A 22669-nucleotide genomic window follows, 5' to 3' on the forward strand; every position below is an offset into this window, starting at 1 on the left:
TATTTATAAATTAAACTTTATGAAATACATTAATTATAAGAAATATTGTATGAAATTATTATGGTCTTCTTGAAAGATTCAGACTTTTTTCCAGTAACACTGCTTGAAGAAAGTGTCTTCTAAAAACTGCAATAGGTTTGGGAGTTGATTTTGAGTCCATCTTCAACCCAAAAAAATCAAGCAGCTCATCTTTAATAATAGCAGCCCATACCAGTACCCCACCTGCACCTTGCTGGTGTCTGAGTCGAAGTGGAGCTCTGAGCTCGTTACTGACCCAGCCAAGGGCCCATCCATCTGGTCCGTCAAGAGTGACTCTCATCTCATCAGTCCATAAAACCTTTGAAAAATCTGTCTTCAGATATTTCTTGGGCCAGTCTTGCCATTTCAACTTATGTTTCTTGTTCAGTGGTGGTTCGGTTTCAACCTTCCTTACTTTGGCCAAGTTTCTGAGCACTGAACACCCTGTACTTCTAGGTTCTTCAAATAGGTTGCAGTTCTGGAATATGACAGCACTGGGGAATAATGGGGTCCTAGTAGCTTCACGTTTGATTCTTCTCAAATCTTTGGTAGTTAATGTGTGTCTTTTTCCCCCAATATGTTTCTTGAAACCCTGTTGACTATTTGCAACAAAATATTTGATAGTTATGTGATCATGTCTCAGTATCTTAGCAATTTCAGGAGTGCTGTATCCCTCTGAAAGACTTTGGGAGCCCATTTTCACTGGCAGAGTGCTCGGGCCACTACAGGCATGAGTGGCGGCGTCAAGCTGGCCACACTGCTCTGGCCATTACCCATTGGCCCTCCAGAGGTCAAACACAACCCTGATGCGGCTCTCAATGAAATCAAGTCTGACACCCCTGTACTAAGCATTTAGGTTTATACAGTATTTATCTAAAGGACTTAGGACTGTATATTAGCACAATAATTTTCCAAAAACTGAACAGAATGTTTCCAAATTTGGTGTGGGAATAGAAGATGGGAGAAAATCAAGCTCAAAAATGGGGTGAGGAATAAAAAAAGAAGGATCACAACTTGCTATGACACTTCAATTCCTATGCCCCTATCTCAATTCAAAATGGAGCTATTATTAAAGAGTTTGAAACTATTCCCGAAAACTCTTGTACATTTTTCTACCTTGCTTACTGCAACAATTTTCAAATAAAATGTAAGAAATTTTTGCTGATATGCTGCAAAGATCCAAAGATCAACTAGTACTTCTGATACCCTCTGATATTCTCAGGTTAATAATTTTTCTTAATTCTCACCTCTACAAGATTCTGTTTTCCCAAATAAAGTAAACTATTATGTTTAACTTATTTAATATTTAAGACTGCTTCTTTCTAATGTCCAAATCAGCAAACATGAATTTGTCTGTTAAAATTAATTTCGTGTTGTAAAACATTTCTTAGCCAATCAGAAAAGTTGTATTAGTCCATATGAAATATTGTTATGTATTAATGCAAATTAAGTAAGTGGAATAAGATAATGAAAACACACCCAAAAAGGAGGGTGTTTGTCCAGCTAAATTGATAAACAAAATGACCTAGACATCTTCAAATTTATGTTTTAAAAAATTCAGAAACAATTCAGCAATTTATATTAAGATAGGGCTGCCAACTTATTCATACTTTTAAAGGACACCTCTCCTCATAAAAGGATTAAATGTTAAAATCTTCTTAAAATAATAAACTTAATTAAACTATAGAGTTATGCTATGTTTCTGTTATCTCGTCACCTTCAGGTTTAAAAACTTAAGAGTTTCCAAAAAAGAAACTTTGAGGGGTCTTTCATGCTCTTGAACTTACATCTGTTTTTTGCAGATGTTTCATTATCCAAACCAGTTAACATTAGCAATGCTTCTCTTGTGCCCAGATATTTATAGGTTTTTGATGGCTCCTCCTTGGGTTTTTTTTTGGGGGGGGGGATTCCTGTGGATTTTCAGTGGATTTTGTATTATTTTTCAAAAAGCTGTAACCTTTTGAATGATTCCAGAGATATTTGCTTAGCTAAAAAAGAACAGTGGAAATGAGACTGATTTCCAATTTCCTGACTATTTCCCCATTGATTTTCCTTGTGAGAAGCATTAAAAATGACTATAGTGGCACTGAGATGACCAAAATTTTGCCAAATTTCAATTCCACAGAAGTAATGAATCCCAGATTTGAGAAACAGTCTTTTAAATTAACCCATTTGTGGTATATGTTTCACAGTTTCATCCAATTAAAGGTTACACATTGGAGAGTTTTAGTAAAATGTATTTTCCTCTTTTTTTTACAAATCCTTTTTATATCCAATTCACTGCAAACACATGTCATTCAGTAACTTGCAAAAACAAACAAAAGGCAGATAATAAGGACACATATATCATAAGCAAGGATTTTCATTATCTATATATCAATAACAATATATCAAAAGGCACAAAACTTTCTAAAAATGCTGAAAAAACGTTGTGAGCAATTAGCATGGAGATTAGCAAAGGAAGTATTTCAGCTATAACGCTTTTATAAACAGCAGTTGAACACGGTACCGGGTGATCCGCTCTGAATTCTGCACTGTTGAAGAAACAATTTTATCAAGGGATATGAATTATCAAACACTATCAAAGGCCTTTGCATAGTAGAATTCCAGTTAGAAGATCAAATATTACTTCCCTGGTTAATATTGTGTGAAATAGGATTCCCCTTCCAAATAAAATTTAAGGTACTATAATTGGTCCATGCTAATTAAAAAAACACAAAACCAAATTATATGCACAATTCATATTATATACTTATAAAGGGGAATTCTTTAGTTTTTGTCATTTGATCATGTTATATTTTATACTATATGGTATCATCTTTAGATGCAAGACACAATATTGTCACTTACAAGGCAGAAGATGTTCAATGATAGCTGCTTTTATCCCCATTTCCCTACGCATTCCCATTTTACCCCTATTTGTTGATACATCCTCATTTATTCCCTTTTGCCTATGTATACATTGTTTCCCCATTTGCCTATACATCCTACTCACCATGATAGAAAATGCTCCACCTTTAACAAAACGCTCCATCTTACTCGAAAAGCTAAAATATAGATGAGGTAAGTCTTTCACCAAGTGAAAGCCACCCCAACACTGTTCTTATAACAGCAAGAATATCTCCCTTTTATACCTTTATATAGACGAATATTTGAAAGTACAATTAAAATAAGTCCTTTCTTCAGACTCTTTTTTTAGTATAGCAAGACAAGAGACAAGTTCAATTTGTTTCATTTTCTAGTAAGGTCTGGAAAATGTTAGCACTTTCTGTTCATTATCTACTGCCAAGGGGACAGCCTGACCTTAATATTACTTTGTTAATTTCTTTCCCGGCTAGTTAGTGGAAATGAGCATGGAGGGTTTTTTAAAATCATGATTACATGTTCAGTGGTCAAACATTTACAGGAAAATCAAAACTTGCATGTATTTTTGGCTTTTATTATTTCTTTAAAAATAATTTTGAATATAGTTTTGTTGGGTTTGCAAAACAAACCAAAAATTCTAACAATACCTATGTTTTATGTTAGTTATATGTATGTTTTAAATATTATTTAAATTAAATATTTCTAGTGTTATGCTTAAAAAAGAGCTAGAAGACAAATGGCATAGTGGATCTGAACTGAAGAGATCCAGATTCAAGACTTTACTAAACTTTACTGGTTGATTTTAGTCATTTTTTTTTCTTCTCTATGTATTTTCTAAAGGTTAACTTATCTTTCTGGATTGTTTTAGGGATAACATGAGGCTAGATCACAATCTATGTTCATCAACTTGCATCCCAAGAAAAAGGCATGAATAAATAAGTAACACAAAATGGAGCACTAAAAGTCATGCATAATACTAAAACTTAATAGCTTTGAAAAGCTTGTTAAATCTCATTAGCTGAGAATATATGACACCTGTTAGAGAAGAAAATGTAACATATATAGGTACATCTGTTGTCAATTTTAATAAAATAATAGTTCCATGTTTGAAAAAATAGTTTTGAAGGAACTCTGGTTAGCTTACAAAGATTACTCCTTTCATTTTATCTCCCCCAGCATCAGCTCTGTTAGGTGCACTGGGCTGAGAGAGTTACTGACCCAAATTCCCACCAGAGAAATTGCCATAACAAAAGCTAATCTTGTCTTTGGTTCTCCTCAGTCTTTGCCCAAGGCATTACGTTCATTAGACTTATCATCAATGTTTATATAGAATCAGCTGATTCCAGATCTCTGATAGAAAAATAAAAAATAGATTATATAGAATAACTTTCCCTAAACTATTGTCATCCAGATCTATTGGACCTGCTAATAATACCTGCAACTCCAATGTAAAAGGTTAGCTGAGTAACACTGTGAACAGCTGCACTTCTTGATGATTTAAATAATCTGTGCTACAAATATTACGTTAGCATTTCTACATCTAATAAGGCATTATTTTATATTCATCACACTGTAAAGGGTATGAGTTCAATGCCTAAGAATAGCCTTCCTTATATTTACATTTATGAACATTTTAGAAACAATATAAACCTAACATCATTTTGCCTCATCTTACTATTAGCAATCTGAAATAAAAATTCAATCCTGAGTGTTAACATAAATCCTTATCATATCTTGCCCAAAGAACTGAGAGTCACGTAAGATTCTCCAGTCCATCTACAAAAATCAGAATCCTCCCCATCCCTGCATACAAAATTACATTTTAAAATTATTTTATTTACAGTGGGTATGCAGTAACCTAAACTTAGACATAGTTCCAGACTCTCCTAAGGAAGGAAAAGGGGCATTGGTCTTACCTGATGCTACAATAGTTGTAAATGTGAGGATCAGTCATACTTTTTTCAGAGCTGTTTTAACCAAACAAATGGCTGTAAGTCAAAGACTACCTAAATTAATTATATATGAATATTTGTATAGCTAAAAGACTCCCTGTCCCCAATTACATCTACCGTCCTATCTATCCTAGTCTGCAGATCCATCTGCTAAGAAGTTCCATCTGAGAGGTCCCAGAGACAAGCCTTTTCTGCCATACAGAATCTCATCCCACCTCCAGATCAGTCCCAATCATAGTGACTTTCTAGAAACCCTCAAAATGTGGCTTTTTTTCAAAAGGTCAGGAGACCCTCCTGATAACAGGGAGCATGCAAATTGATTGCATCATTTCAAAGACTCTGATGCATTCTTTCTCATGGTAGTGAAGGAAAGTGTGTGTTTAGTCTACTAGGAATGTTTAAAAATAATTATTTTCTTTGTATTTTAACTATAATTGAGCATTTTTCTATTTTCTATATGCCATTATTTTGAGTAATGCTTAAGTAGAAAGGTAGAGTATTCAATTACTAAATCAATAGAAATATATTGCTCATAACCTAGCACAGAAGCTCATAAATATTTCAGTTGAGCATATGTATTTGTCACCATATGTACAATGTTTTCAGACATATTCCTAGCAGTCTATTTTAGTAAATCAAAATGATTGCTTGAAGGATTTTCTCCAAATGCAATATTCCTTATCACATTTATTAGCAGTTCAATGCATACATATTACAAAACTAATGAAATATTAAAATTATAATCAATCATTAATTCATTAACTTGTCTTCTTATATTTGCATATACTACAGAATAAGTAAGCTCTACCAAACTCAGTGGGGCTTAATTCTTAGAAAACATACAGTATGTATTTGTAAATATGTTTATTAATTAAGGATCTCATAGATTATTTCCAATGTTGAAAGCATGGACTTCATATAGAAGTCCCCTTCTTGTAAAGTGTTTTTTATCAGGGCAACCTGGTCTACCCAATTGTAGGATGGAGCATATGCTCCGTTCGTTAGTTCACCTTCTTGTACTTCCTCTCTTACACCTCCTATGTCTGGAGTGACTATTAGAACTATTTTGTTCTTCTAGTTATAAAAGGCTCATTAGATTACCCTTTTCATTTTTAGATGATAAATGTCAAGTGCCTTAGAAAAAAAACCTTGTTGGAAGAATTACTGTTATTAGCATGTGAATGAAAATGGCTTGTTTTTATAAGACAACTTCTCTGCTGTTTTATAAATGTTTTTGCTAAAATTAAGTTGAAAGGAATATGTATCCAGTTCTAATATCATGCAATATTGGAATCTTTCCCTTATATGGTACCCTCAATACACATTTAGCCTCAATTCCAACACATTAGTTGCACAGCCAAAGGAATAGGACATGGGAAATTGGGAAGAGCACAATATTTAATTTTATGTCACTAACCAAAAGTCTTTATGTGACTAACCAAAAAGACAAATATGAATAATCATATTATTCTAACCATAGCCAACTGATATAAATAATAATCTTACGCATTAAACAGCATTATTTTTCCTCTTTTTAGTGATTTAACTCCTTGGTAATAAAACCAATGCTGGTAGATATTACTTACAAAACAGTTATGTAAATCTTGGAAATTAGATCAGTTTTAGGAATCAGTTTACAGAATTGTAATACAATTGCTTAGATAATTCAGAGTAACTACTAGTTTTGGTTCACTAACTGAATGTAGGATAGCAACATTATGGAAATCAATCACTCAGCAAAATAAAAGCAAACTATACCAGAACAGTTTACATAAAGTTATTTATATATTTTTTTCTTTTACTCCAGCATTTTCAATCTCCAAGTATGAACTATTCAATATAGTGTTTTCCTAACTATCTGAACTGAACTTGCTTTTTAAAATTAATAGATAAATAAAAAGTAATGATTTACTTGTTACTAAAATAATATTGGTGGTTACTGCTTATTGCCGTAGAGTTTCTTAAACCTAATTATTGCAGTTCTCTGATGTTTGCTCCTTTATCTATCATCTCATCTGCAGATTTGATAATCTTATTTTCTAATCACTCATTGAAATCATTTATAAATACATTGGGATGTACTAAGCCTAAAATGGAACCTAGTAGTATATCTCTTGATAATCCCTTCCAATTTCACCACAGCATTTTAACATTCACTCTTTAGCAACTATTATTCAAACAGTTCTATATTCATTAATGGAAACATAGACCAGCTCACAAATGGGATTGAATTGCATGGGATATTTTTCAAAATGTTTTATTGAAAGTCAAAGCATACAATACTATCTGACTTGAGAGTCAGTAATACAGGTAGTGCTCAATTTATGATCACAATTGAGCCAAAAATTTATGTTGCTAAATGAGAAATTTGTTAAGTGAATTTTGTCCCATTTTACAACTTTTTATGCCATGGTTGTTAAGTGAATCATTGCAGTTGTTAAGTTAGTAACATGGTTGTTAAATGAGTTTGATTTCACCATTGACTTTGCTTGTAATGAAATCACAAAAAGTGATCACATGATCCTAGAACACTGCAACCATTATAAATATGAATCTGTTGCCAATCATCCAAATTTAAATCATATGGCCATGGGGATGCTGTAATGGTCATAAGTGTGAAAATGGTCATAAATCACTTTTTTTCAGTGCCGTTGTAACTTTGAATGCTCACTTTGAACAATAACTTTGAAAGGAACTATTGTAAGTGAGGACTACCTGTATATCGGTTGGCATATGAAAAAAATATTGAAAGTTATATAGCATATGTGTTTAAAAGATGGTGATGATAATTGGAGAATAGCTAATATTGTTTCATTGTTTAAAAAGGGGACTGGAAGCTATAGATTAGTTAAACATCAGTATTTGAGAAAATCCTAAAAATAATAATCAAGCAGTACATAGCAAGTATATAAGTATATAGAAAAGAACAAGGTGATACTTGAAGTCAACGTTTATTTCAACAAAAGATAAATGCAAGTTCTGTATTTGGTAGGAAAATTCTAAGGGCAAGGGGACCAAGTAACAGTATTTCCAAAAAGGAACCAATTTCCCTTCTGAATCATCAGCAAACATGATGATGCAGCTACCAAAAAAGTACACTTCAACAAGAGTGCAAGATATATTTTGCACGAAGAACCAAAGACAGCTTGACAGTCTGTTCAAGTACCTGAAGGTTTTTTTTACAGAAGATGGGCAGACTTGTTCAAGACAGACAAAACAATAAATTATAGACCTAAATTGTAAGTAATTACATTTTGGTTAGACAGTACAGAGAAACAGTCATCAGCTGTTTCATAATGGAATTGACTATTTCAGGAGCAACAAAATAGAAATCTAAGTACTTATTATGCCTGTATAAGTCTATATAATCCTTACGCAGTATTATACAATACTAACAGCATTTTAGAGCATCTACTCTGCAAAAGCAACATTGTTTGGAAACCTTTCATATGAGTTTCTTATATGTCATCTATTATTTTATGTTTTATTGCTTTGTTGTATTATTTTACTATAATTATTTGGTAAAATCTGTTTGTTTTGTATAAAGTTGTGGAAATTTTAAATTGCTCTATTTATAGTTTATGTAAGCATCGCAGAATGGCAAGATAAAATGTATTAAACAAACCAACATCTGCATAGAAGGGAAAACACTGATATTTTCTTCTATCAGGGAAAGGTAAGTGCATTTAGAAACTTTATAACCTCATTTTTTGTTTTCTTTCTTCTGAAATAAAACACAAACCATTTTTCCAGTTGCTTCTAAATTTCCAAAAATTAGATAAATTTTTTTTAAAAATTCAACTGTTACTGAACTATCTTATTCAGGATTCAAACTTTCACTTGAATAAATATGTTGAATTGACTTATCAAACTTTTGTCTCTTCCATCTTTTAAAAACCTATAAACTATAAAAATCATGTGATATCTTTCAATGTATGATATGTATAAGCTGTATAATCGGAACATATTTAATCAGCAGATTCCAAAATCTTCATTTCTTTCTTTATCAAGCAAAGGTTTAGAAGCGGTTTCCATGTAGAAAATCACATTATCATTTTACTCAAAGCAGTCAGGATTGCCATTTTAGCTAACTACATTAATTCCATGCAATATCTTTCAATTATTAGCAAATACATAATTATAAGTCCATGTTGTGAGATTTTTTTCAAAACATATCACTTGTCAACAGAATGTTTTTAAGAATATTGTTATACTTCAAAATTACAACAAATAGGAAAAACAATGGGAAAATTGAAACTACAATTTGATGGATAAATTTATTAAAATAAGGGATCTTATTCTTATATACAATACCTTCTGCAAGGCTTCAACGGGCAAAGAAATGGGTAAATATACAAACTTTCACAATAGAGGAAAGGATTGTGAAAATGTAGTTGGCTAAGATGGCAACACTGACTGCTTTGATTAAGGTGATTTGACTTTCTACATAAAAACAACTTTTATACTTTTGCTTGATAAAGAAAAAATGTTTTGATTTTGGAATCTGAGGATTAAATATATTCTGAGTACATAGGTTAATATATATTTTTATGTTAGATTTTTATGTATTTGTTTAATCTGAAAATAGAGGATGTTTTGTTTTGGTATAGAAATATCTAGTAATATCTGTATTTTTGAAAATTTTAATATCATTCATTTATAGTTACATATTTTATTCAGATTATGATATACAGTATTGCTGTTATTATTTGTATATGTTTCTATATTTAGTTTCTATATATCTTATTAAAGTAAAAGAGTATTTTATTATATAGTTGTATCTGTATTGAGAGTTTGAAGTAACTTTCTATTTTTATTGTTATTTTTTGTCAGCAGAAATTATGCAATACCACAGTATTATTTTTGATCTCTTGTGAAGCAACAGAACCAAATATTACCCAAACAGAGAAAAGTAACATACCTGTCGAACAAAACTGTTTGAGGTAGTGTCAGAAGATGTACTCCCATCTGAGCCTTTAAATCTGTTTTTTCTTCTTGCACCTTTGCCATAAGACTGTTAAAATTAAAAAATAATTGCTATAATTTTATATGGCATTTAAGATTGAATATACTATGTACACTCTAATCATGCATACTTATTTTGTTTATACATTCAAGTAAAATTAAATAAAAATGTTTCAACTTTGTATAAATTTAATAGTAAAAATAAGGAAGGGGGATAATTTTTGTATCATTTAATGCAATCTTGTATATTAGATTTTTCTAACTAACAATTCATAACAAAAACACAGCTATATTGAAAAACTATCAAATTTGCATATATCTTATGTTTTAACAAGGAGTATAGGGATATGCAGGATTTAGAAATAGAATATCAAGAAATTCCTTCTCTATTTTTAGCCAAAAAAAATACAGCAAATGCCTCTTACTTCTGCATGAGAAGTTATCTATTTTACCCATATCTGAAGCCATAGTTTGGTTATTCGTGATTATATAAACCAATTAGCTATATTGGAAAAAATCCCTGTATTTTTAATTTGGTTTCGATTTTACAAGGTAGTCCTTTTTTGTATTTACTTGCTTTTCTATATACAACCATAAAATGGATATAATGCTGTAAATGCGATTACCGGTATTAACTGTCTTTTCCCATATTTCACATTATTTTCAGGTATCAGTTTGCTAAGATGTATTGTATCTGTGATCCTAAATTATTCTCCGACCAGATTTTTCAATATTTCATCATTAGAATTTGTTTTTTCAGAACTATTTCTTAAAATTACTATATAACTTACTTTACACCATTATATCTTAATTACTGACATTTGAGTGTGTGGGGGTGTGTGGGAGTGTATGGGTGTGTGTGTGTGTGTGTAAAATTTAAGAATTATCAGAAAAAAGGAAAATAATGTTCAAACCCACATAGTATCATCAACTGGCTAGACCTATTAAATGTATTAAACTATGTACTGAACTATGACTAAATATTTTGCCAGCAAAAAGAACTCTGCTTATTTCATAAAACATGATGCCTCGGGACTTGAAGTACATAACAGATATCTAGTATTTTCTGTAGAACTGAATAATTTTTTTCTAGGGAATTTCCTGAAACCATTTTATCACCATTTCTTTTTCAGTGTGATCAGTGTGCTCTTCAAACACACTCTCATTCACTTACCTGCTGGTGGTGATGCCACATTTTCTCTTTACAATTTATTTTATTATTATTTTCTCTTCAGACAACAACATCCCCTCTTTTTCAGACTTCACTATAATTACATTAGTCTGAAAACCAATCAAAGGGATGACTAAAGTAATGTTTCCACATTTCACTCTTATCTCTTATCTCTTAGATAGAAAGCAACATTTTAAAGTGCTATAATATGACAACAAAATCCAATTATGGATTATACCTGTTTCCTGTAAGTAATGAGGTATAAGATTAAATGCATAACCTTGCAAAGTTTTTGGCTTATGAATTTATCAAAAAGCCTTTCTTTAGGGATTCTCAAATTTTGCAATAATATATAATCATTCATATATATATATATATATATATATATATATATATATATATATATATATATATATATATTCTTAAGTTTCGGTACTTACATGTATGGCATTCGGCTTTGTTAGGTATTTTCCCACGTCATAGTAGTTGTGCTTTTAAAGTTGTAGCGACGTTTCGGCAGAATCTCATCTGCAGAAGCCTGATGATGGCAGATGAGATTCTGCCGAAACGTCGCTACAACTTTAAAAGCACAACTACTATGACGTGGGAAAATACCCGAACAAAGCTGAATGCCATACATGTAAGTACCCGCTAAACTTAAGAATATATATATATATATATATAGATAGATAGATAGATAGATAGATAGATAGATAGATAGATAGATAGATAGATAGATAGATAGATAGATAGATATAGATATAGATATATAGATATATAGATATATAGATATATAGATATATATATATATATAATCCAATCCTCATGAATAAACAATACATTTCTTACTACCTATGAACAATAATGATTTACTTATTATTTATTTCAGGTTAGGATTGGGAAATAAATAAATAAGCAAAAACCTTTTTTGAAGCTTCCCTTTGAAGGTAAACATATTTTTCATTTTCTTTTTATATGAGATAGTAGTTGCTCTAGAACTAGCAATAGTTGAAAAAAAGTATTGTTGAATTTTGTAAATTATTTTTCTTTGCAGGTTCCTATTTGTTGGCAGATCAACTTTAAAATAAACAGTAATCCTTCACAAATTGTCCATGCCCCTCACAAGGATTGCAACCCCAACTTTAGAACTTTTTGCTCTAAAGTTGGGAATTTCATCCTTCTGCATTTAGGAAATATATAATAAACATCTGGGAAAAAATTAATTATTCTTCTTGATTTCCACTGCCACATCTTCCTTGTTCCCTAGGCAATAATATAGACATTCTTTATTATGGATTATCACACACTATTATACGTGGCTCATAGCAGGTTTTCTTTCATTTTAATTTTGCAATTAAATCTACAATTGCAAAATAAAAGTCCCCCTAAACCCATAATTAATCTGTAATTTAAAATAAAATTCATGTTTCCATTATACTGTTATATTTGGGGAGCTCAATAATAAGGCTCATGGTTTCCACATAGAAGATTTTAGATCCAATCCAAAATATATTTAGTTAAAACATAGTCACCTGTACACATCCCTTGGCATGTTCATACAAAGATTCTATATTCTATGAAGCTGTAAAGAGCTTTACATTTCTGTGAGACCCTAATGCTGACTGAATTTGGCATCTGAACTGATTTACTGAGAGCCAAATCACTCACTTTTCTAATTATACAATGAAACTTTCAGGTCTAATGAACATTTTGTGTCTTTATGAAAGAATCTAATGCCTCTTTTCTCAGTTTCAGTGGGCTTCAGACTGCTTCGCGGGTTCTAAGGGAATACTGTCTTGATTAGCAAAGAAGGAAACCAATATGCAAAGTGACAGGCTGTTTCAAGGTGAAAACACCTTATAATGAGCTCCAGTTCCTTCAGCTCAGAATGTATTTTGTCTGAAGTTATACTGTTCTTCAAGGCAGCTCATCCCATGGTTAGAGTAATTGGGAAATGTGCCTGGGTGCAAAACTGATGATGCTAATGCTAATTCTGTAAGTCTCAATTGGATTTTTTAATACAAAGGGAATGATAGCTTAGTAGCCAGATGGCTTCACTGACATATCATTTTTCTTTAATTCTTTTTTTAATAATGAAAACATGAACAGAGGACAAGCTAAAATGGAAATAGAACAGAGAGGGTGCTATTTTGCAGCTAAAACATACTTGAAAGGTAGCACTAGAAACATATTTTGTTTTCTTTTTTATGAAATATTTGTTGTTCCAGAACTAGCAATATTTGAGAAAACATACTGTTGGATCTTTTAAATTATTTTATTTAGCAGGCTTCTATTTGTTGGCTAGAGGCGGAACTTTACTTGTGTTCCCAGGATGTTCTCGATATTCTGAAGACAGGTGAAGTAAAGATATTGGGAGCCAACTGATAGGTCCATTTCAAACTGTTTTTGAGACATGGTGAGAGGAAAGGGCACCAGGTGTAAGTGCCCCATGAAGAGCTACCTTCTGTCAGAGGAAACAGTGATGTGTTTCAGCAGAAGTTTATGCTCCTAATAGACAGCAATAACTATACAACCTTGAACAAGTAATTTAAAAGAGCATTGAAAGTACCATTTTATAATACTATGCAAATTCCTTTGCACCACTTGTTTGTGCAGATCAATTTCTTCTTGCTAATGGTTCTTTAAATTCAGCTCTATGAATGGAATCCTATGCCAGTTTTCTTTCATACTTGTATTGAATTCTGTTAACAAAATCAGGAAATAACTCCTCTCATTTCTGCAGTTTTCCAGATTCTCTAGCCTTGCCTTTCCATATCTCATTCCCTCCAGTAGCCTTAAAAAATATTTAAAAGTGAAAGAGTCTAGGAAAACTATGTTGTGATATGTTATTATTAGAAGTTTTCTAAATTACTAAGAATATCCTTTGAAATGGATCTCAAAAGTGCTGAGGAGACTAGTGATGGTTATATTACAGTATTAATTAACACACTACAGTATTAACATTAAAACTTTATTTTAAGCAAACCAGGCATATGCACTGGAAAACAAAGTGTCTATATTATATGCCCTTCCAGTTACCCAACATATTTTTCCAGCTACTCTAGGACTGAATTAACATAATCATAATTTAGTCAGTTTATTGAATGAACCATAATTGGCTATTTTTCTAAAACACACTAAGTACTAAATCATATTTTATAAACCATGACTCAAATCATATAGGTAAGACAAAAACTAAACAAATTATATTATGGTTTAGTAAAATGATGAACCAAATGTACTTTCAGACTTACAGTTCTGAAAATATGTATCTTCGGGGGAAAATCTTGGACGCCTAGGTAAGTGATGTTATTTATAGTTCAAAAATAATGCAAAGCTATGCATATTTAATCATGATTTGTTGAACAAACTATAATACATGGCTGACATATCTTAAACTAAAAACAAACAAAGCTTAATTCATGTATTCATAAAAAACATTTTTCTTGGATTTTTGCAGATACTGATCAAAAAGCCAGGTTAGGGGAAAAATCCAATTGTACTTCAAACATTAAAGAAATTTATTTTTATTCAATAATTCAAATGTTCCAGGGTTCTGTACAAAATAATTATCACAATTATACAATTCTATAATGCAACAGTATGCATGACCATGTAAATGACAATGCAAATTATATGAAATGAATGGATTTTTTTTTTAAAGTTAGTTGCTCACTGGTAATTTCATTTAAAAGATTCCAGAAAGGGGGGGGGGAACAGGACCCCAAAGGTATAATAATTTCTCAAGAAGTAGGAATTAAAATCCATGACATTACGTAAATATTACAAGGTTACTTAAACCAGAAATCATCATATTTAGAAGACTAAACTCAGTATCAACAAGATATAAAGGACAAATTAGTGGACTACATCTATTTAAAAAAATAAATAAGTCCAACCCTCAAATTCTAAAACCATTAAGACTATGATTATACAAAAATGTAAATAGATAGGGATGAGAATATATGTGGGGTGCATATGAATGAAAACATTTTTTTTAAAAGACATTGCTGATTTGGTGACATATCACAATCAACTTGGAAAATGGATGAGTTAAAAAAGAAACCTTATAGCTGACACTAGTTATATAAAAGGAGAGGTGAGCAAGAGATGGCAAGCAGCACTAACAAAACAATATGAATGCTAATAGCCTGCAATATATAGGTATATATTTTCTGACTCCAATATAGAAATATAACAATCTGCATTACAATAAAGGAAATTCAGAGCTAATTTATAGAATGGCATAAACAACAAGAGACACAGAATATTTATAAGTCTGAAAGTCTTCCAAGGAAAACAAGGTCTTCCTTTTCTTATCACATTTATATGATACATGCAGAAAACTGGGTATTTTCATTCAGAAAAGAATACAAATATATTTTCAAAGCTCAAAGTGAGTGCAAGGAAAATAAGTGCATCCAGAGCAACTCTTCAGTTGAAACTGGACATAAGTACTTCTTTGTTATTTTTAGGTCAGGGTTTAAAAATGGTACAGAAATTCAAAACAGGCACTAAAGGAAAAGTCAAAAAGATTCAGAACTCTTCTACCCACCAAAAACCTTTTTTCAAAGGGAAATGTGGTAAGTAAAATAATTCCCTTTGAAAAAAGTTTTTTGGTGGGTAGAAGAGTTCTGAATCTTTTTGACTTTTAGATATGCAAAGCAGATCAAGACCTAACAAAGCCACAAGTGTTCAATAGTCTCCCTGACCTTATGCAAAAACTGTTAAAATCAATGACAGCATATAAATATTAAACATTACAGAATGACATACCCCTTTACCTTTCCATTCCCATATAGTATATAAAAATTTAGCTCATATGCAGCATTCTGAACAGAACTTAGAAATAACATTTATAATTTATATACAGATAATATACAGATAATTCTCAGCTTATGATCACAATTGAGCCCCAAATTTCTGTTATTAAGCGAGACATTTGTTAAATAAATATTGACCCAGTTTATGACCTTTCTTACCATAGTTAAGTAAATCATTGCAGTTATTAAGTTAGTAATAAGGTTGTTAAGTGAATGTGGCTTTCCCATTGACTTTGCTTGTCAGAAGGTCGCATACCTTCTGACCACAGGACACTGCAACCCACATCAATATAAACCAGTTGCCAATCATCTGAATTTTGATCACATGACCACATGACTGCTGTAACAGTGTGAAAAACGGTCATGTCACTTTTTCAGTCCCATTATAACTTTGAACAATTATTATAAGTTGAGGACTGTCTGTATCATTTAGTTTGAGTTCAATGACAATTACATATTTGTCTTCTACACCCTTTTGTAAAGGAACTGATTAATGGAGTAGCTACAAAATGTAGCTTATCATAGCTGATACTAGAATCAAAGCACAGTTGATACTTGCTGCTTGGGACTACTTGGAAAATTTAGTTTGGACTGTGCAATTGAAAAACATTGCAGAAGGGAACAATGTTTAATATGGGTCATTAATCAGTTGTTGGCATTATGTACTATCTAAGTGACCTGCAATACTAATAGACTGCAATTAAATTCAAGCATTATTTTCTCTTCTCTATTATTTTCAAAAGGTATATCTAGGACTACCTTTAGAAATGCAGAAAAGCTGTTCAGAAATTTTAAAACAAGTGGACAAGTAGAAGAGTATTTTCAGATATTGCTGAATAACAACTCTCAGTATCCTTTGCTGTTGTCTACGTTTCTTGAGGGCCAACTACAACTTACAAGATATGCAAACTGCAATCAGTAATTAATTTTCATTGAAAAAGTATTTAAATCATGTCATTTTCTATGACAATTTCATAAAAATTAGCAAGGTCCATAACCATATACATCATTGTGCAAAACTATTTTTTTCATTCCTGAAAAAAAATTCAGTTTCCTATCAGCTATTTGAACATCGCAGAATTACTTTGAAGTAATGGAATGAAAATTGATGCCTTTCAGTTTCAGTAAAAACACAATGTTCTTCAGCAAAAATATAAGAGATAAATGGGACAGATTGTGTAATGAACTGATTTATTGTCAAGTTCCCCTTATAGGTTTGCTGATTGCTGATGGACATCATTCACTGGGATACCTCATAATAGATGGGGTAACTTTTCAATTTCATGGACAACAAACAATAATTTGTGTAGTAAGAATTATCAGAACTCTAGAAAATTATTTACAAAGCATTGTTGACAATTTCTTGTAATCTGATCCTAATTATATAATCAAAAGCATTGAAAGAATTAAAAAGCAATTCTATTCATCAACTGTATGCTCTATTTAACTCTAAGTTCAGCAGGAAAAAGTTTACCTGTGAAAAAAGTGATCATAGTTATAGAAGAAATTGTAATTTAATATTTTATATTAATGTTTCCTATTAAGATCAAAATACTTTAGAGAAAAATAAACTATAGATACAGGTCTAGATATTGTATAGGTATATATACATAATACACACACACACAAATTATAGGAAAAGTTATATTAAATAAAAGCATAATAAATATATCTTGAACAAAAGATATATTGTAACTGTAATCCCATTTATCACACACAAAAAGATGTAACTATTTATAAATGAGTTTACTCTGCTAGCAAAATAAGTGCAACTGGAGTAGCTTGATGGAAATACTCGGCATTTTTATCATTTACCAGTGAAACAAAATGTTCTTTTGGAAGACCTCTTAGCCACATTATTAGAATTACCTTACTTATGTGTCCATATATTTCATAATTTTAAATTAAGGTTTAGGATACTTTATTACTGCCATGGTAAACATATGGTAGGTTATTCATTTCCACTAAAATAAAAGTTAATCACAGAATAGATGAAAAACTCTTCACGTACAAGATAAGCTAAGTACTATCATGGAACATTGTAATATTTAAAATATAGATTAAAACATGCAGATGAAAATTAAATGCAACTTATTAGCATGAACTATGTCTGCAAATTTGACTATGCAGTTGGTAAGAAATACTTATAAATTTGCATACATGTAGCTCCCTTTCCAAGAGCAATAAGAAATAGGGAAATAAAAATGGAATGTGAGAGCATGTATACTTCTCTTGTATACATTTCTTACTTCAGCTTCAAAAATGATACACTTTCCTGTCAAATGTAGAGTTTCTCAATCACTGAATTAAAGGAGCAATAAAGCTCTGGGTTTCACCATACTGCATAGAAAGCAGAAGGTAGAAAATTGCTAAAGCATGACAAAGAAACTATTCATTTTTACATGAATACTTTCTAAGGGTGGAACTGATTATCCAGCTATGTATCTTGATACTTCCCATTAAAATTTGTTAATTCTTAATTTTTAGTATCTATGTTGAACACATTACAGATCTTATCAGCTAGTGTCCAAAAATTGTGTTTAATTGAAAAAGAAATTTATATGCTACTGCTTTTTCCAGCATGTAACTCATATGGAAAAGCATGTTTTCCATGCTTTTGGTTTAATACATAAAACAGTTGCCCGTTTCCATCCATTTGATAGATTTGAACTTTTTAGACTATATGCATTTCATTAAAACAAAAACTTGCTTTTAAGTTAATATGGCAGGGTCTTGGCAAGTCCAAGTTCTCTTATATAACTAAAGGCAAACATTATTGAAGAAAATCCAAATCATCCTGGCCTAATCCATAAATATATGCATGAATTTTATTTCTCTACAGTGATTACAACTTTGCACAAAGGTAGAAAATAATTGACAAAATATTTGTCTTTGACAGAACATTCCAACATGCCAGTCATTACCTGATTTTCAAATCAAGAACATGTGATGTAAAAAAAAAGTAATATCCTCTCCATACTCTCAGAATCTGGGGAAGTTATTGTTTCTCCAATGCCACTTGAATGCATGCTTCTAAGTAATCTGGGATTTGCATTCAGGTGTTTATTTGTTACTAAGTCTTGTTAGGAAGGAATGCCAGACTTATTCCCAATATGGTATTCTTGTTAGATTTCAGCCCAAAGCTCTAACAGATATATCTGTTAAACAACTCTGCACAACTGTGGCTTTATAATATAACAAACACTAAAATCACAGCTACCTCTGCCATTGGCATACTGGTCAGAGCTGTTTAAATATCCTTGAGATCATCCTGGAAAACACCTTGGAATTGATGTCATTTCTGTATCTAAATTTAACCTGTTTAGAAACAGAGCTTTTTTTTAATTGCATAACCTAGCCCCAAGTTACTTCTCAGTACTATCTTGTCCCACCAAATTAATAACAATAATTCTGAGAAAGTACATGTTCAGAAGCTACAAAAGAGCACTTGGGACTAACTTTTATCTTTACTCTTTGAGTGCGGTCAATAAAGGGAGCTCTTGCCAAATAATTACCTCTAAATTAGTTGGAGGCTGAAAATTATAGGAAGATATTAAACATTTCCAGAGACAGAAGGCTGAAAGCACCTGATGAAGTGAGATGTGAAATGCACTAATGCAAATAACAGATTCGCTAAAAATGCAAGGAGAGTCTTATTTTTATTGCAGAACCTTGAAACGGTCTTTAGAAATGGCAAGAATAGCCATATATGACTGTCAGATGATGACTTCTTTGCTCACTTTATCACTGAGTAAATCACATGTGGTCAGGTTCACACATTATACTTGGTTGGCAAACTGCCACGGCTGGATTCACACAACCTGCCAACCCACAATCCAGGAATCTACCTTGTGGCTTTGTGTAACCTTTACCCAAACAATTCGTCTTCCCTTAGTAAGCTGAACCAAGGCTTAGTCAACTGGCCTAAGGTGGTGGTGGGTTCGCCCAATACGAGGAGGTGGTTACTTTGTGGCTCCGTGTTTCGCGGCAATTCAGCCACCTCCACGCACGTGGTAGCGGCTCCTCATGGGTGCCCCTCGCCGTGGCTTCCCCACCCTCCCAAGTCGTACCTGCAGTGCCGTAACGAGCACCGGGGGATTCTCCAGGAAGTCCATCTGCATCTCTTGCGCCGCCGCCGCTAGTTCTGTGACAGGAGGCGATTTGGACAGGTCACTTTGGACCATTGGAGAAAGAAGGGAATCAATTCCAAGAAGAATCGCTTCTGTGAAGCAACGGCAAAGGATTCTTTACCCCACCCCACCCCAACCCCTACCCCGAGGTTGTTGCCGCTCCTCCTGCTCCTCGAGGAAAGCTTTGCTAATCCCTCAGGGTCGGGCCATTTTGAAATGTTTCATATGCTTCGCCTCCCTTTGGCTGACCGGCTGAGGAGACCGCGAAGGGAAGGAGAGGGCGGTGGTTACAAAAGACGGGGGGGTTGAGAGGGGGAGAGGAAAGGCTCTGGGTTGTCGTCCAGCGGCCCCGAGCGCCTCGCCTCGCCCTAAGCCTGAAGAAGCGCGGCTCCAGCTTCGGAGAACGACTGCTATTACGGCTGAGGGGGAGGAGACAGGGAGGCGCCTGAGGGAAGCAGAAAGGGATAACCGAGACCCTTTTCTTTTCTCTATTCCACCCCCTCCCTCCTCTCCCAAGTAAGAGAACGAAGCAGCGCTCTGAGGGCAGCCCTGAAGTGACGGCTTGGCGGGTTTTGTTTTGTTTTTTTCCTCCTAAAATAAAGTTAGGCGAGGAGCCGCGACCAGCAGCCTTCCTTTCCTTCTTGCCCTGCCGCAGGGACCGATATAGGCGGGAGCAAACTGCCCAAGAGGCCTGCATGGAGTTCCCCCTCTTGGAGCCTCCCCTTCGGTTCCTTTCTCCAGGGGGGCGTGTGCAGACTTGGGGAAGACGGCAGCGGTTCTCGCCTCCTCCTCCTCTCTTGCTCTGGGCTCTGGACATCGCTGCTGGGAGGATGGGGCCCACCCGATACGAGGGTAGACCCGGTGAGAGTGGGTTTGCTTTCAAAGAAAAGCAAAAAGAGCGATTTTTGAGATTTTCATCACAGGTTACCCCGTTGGCCTGGAGAAGAAGAAGCCGCTATATCTGAATTCGTGTATTGCACAAAGCTGATGAAATGACCCGAACACTTCATTCGTTGTATGAACAACCCATACTGTATGCAAAGGGTGTTTTCACTTTCCACGTTTGCACCATTAAGGCTGGTCTCTAAGCAGGGCGGATTTTTCTGCTTAGGGCATTAAATTTTAGGGAACCTAAAATTGAACACTTCCAGAATACACAATATGAATATAAAATCTGATGATCTTTTCTTATTGCTTTAGATTTTTTTTCTGTAATTTTGAAAAACACCTATAAATTCAGTTATGCAGTAGTGAATAGCCACTAACTAGATATTGAAAGTCACAAAAGGTAGAAGCTGATTCAATTTAAGATGACAATGGGGACTAGAATTCCCATTATAAGTAAAGTAATTAAGTGAGTTGTGCTAATTTTATGACCTTTTTACAGTTAAGTCAATCATTGAGGTTAGGTGGATCACATAGTTAAGTAAAGCCACCTTCCCACATTGACTTTTCTTGCTGGAAACCACCTGGGAAATTCACAAGTAGTAATCATATAACCTTAGGATACTGCAATTACCATGAATGCATGCTGTTGCCAAGTGCTTAAATTTTGATAATGTGACCATAGGAATGATGCAACGGTTGTAATTGTGAGGACCAATTATATCACTTTTAGTGAGGTTATAATTGAACTGTCACTACATGAATGATTGTAAGTCAAGAATTACCGTATCTATTACTGAAACGAAAGCATTGATAGGAATGTCAGCAAGTCATATGACTATTGGCTTATCAAATTTGTACTTGGAAAAGCAGTAACTGCACGTGGTGTGCCAGCAACCAACTCAAGGATTAAAATTGGGTGGGATGCTACCAGTTCTGCCCGACTCTATGGAACCGGTAGCTCTGAAGAGCAACAGACACCAAACCGGTTCTGTGTTTGCTGTGTTTGGCCCACCTGCCCGCCCAGGCTTTCCTGTCCTTTATTTCCTGTTTTTTCAACCTCAGCTGCTTTGCATGGCACCGCTGAGGTTGAAAAAGCAGGAAAAAAGTGGCTTTTCAAACGTGCACCTGCACACAGCGCTAATCAGCTGTCTGGGCGGCACTGCTTAATGTTTTTTATATGTGCGCACAGCATGTAAAACAAGTCACCGAACCGGTAGTAACACCGGTTGAATTGCACCCCTGATTAAAATGTTGCCACATGACAAAAACGGGAGGACATTTTCTTAGAAAAGAAAAAAATGTTCAGGACTGAAAATGTTTAAAAGTAAAGCTCAAAAATTTGAAGAAAAAAAATCAAGTGCTCCCTTTTCAAAATTTCTAATAAAATCAGAAGATAAGCCAAACCATAGCAAGCACCAGAATATGATTTTGCCTAGAACACCAAAATGTCTACAGGTAGTGCTGCACTGAGCATAAAGCAACACAGAACAATTATAAATGAATGTGCATTATATATTGGGATAAAATGTAATGGGCAAATTCAGTGTGTTATTCATTCCAGCAAGATTGATCAGTTGATACTGCACGTTGTATGAGCCCAAACAATTGAGTTAAAATTATGATAGGCTGAATTGTAATATAATTCCCTTAACCATGACTTACTATACTGTGCGAATGCAGGCTGCCTGATGCTCTTATCTAAAGTTGTTTTCTGCCTCTGAACTCCACAGTGTCTCTTTGACATATTTATGTAATTATTTATTTAAAATACTGTACTGACATGTCTACCCATCTTAAAACCAGAACTCCGAGCAAAATTCACAGCATGATGCAGAGTTAGCCTCCTGATCTGTTACA

The 22669-nt window shown here is 33.4% G+C and overlaps 1 protein-coding gene and 1 long non-coding RNA gene across 3 annotated transcripts in view; one reads left to right on the plus strand and one right to left on the minus strand.

Moving 5' to 3' along the window:
• Positions 1–20305, minus strand: part of CACNB2 (calcium voltage-gated channel auxiliary subunit beta 2) — a 182211-nt gene extending 161906 nt beyond the window's left edge. The window contains exons 1-2 of one of the 2 annotated variants that reach the window (XM_026686401.2): positions 19865–20305; positions 9757–9849 (exon numbers count right to left, since the gene is read on the minus strand). In XM_026686401.2, coding sequence (XP_026542186.1) covers positions 9757–9849; positions 19865–19978 — 207 coding nt within the window. In that variant the 5' untranslated portion in view covers positions 19979–20305. The remainder of the gene's footprint in view (positions 1–9756; positions 9850–19864) is intronic. The other variant, XM_087945458.1, reaches the window with a different exon arrangement.
• Positions 11859–17103, plus strand: LOC148128844 (uncharacterized). Its single transcript, XR_015745731.1, has 3 exons — positions 11859–11918; positions 14220–14270; positions 16538–17103. It is a non-coding gene; the product is annotated as an uncharacterized LOC148128844 (long non-coding RNA).
• Positions 20306–22669: the final 2364 nt, after the last annotated feature.

This window comes from Notechis scutatus, chromosome Z, assembly GCF_049901735.1.
Source record: "Notechis scutatus isolate UNSWTSFEM ecotype Mainland chromosome Z, rNotScu1.2, whole genome shotgun sequence".
Taxonomy (NCBI): domain Eukaryota; kingdom Metazoa; phylum Chordata; class Lepidosauria; order Squamata; family Elapidae; genus Notechis; species Notechis scutatus.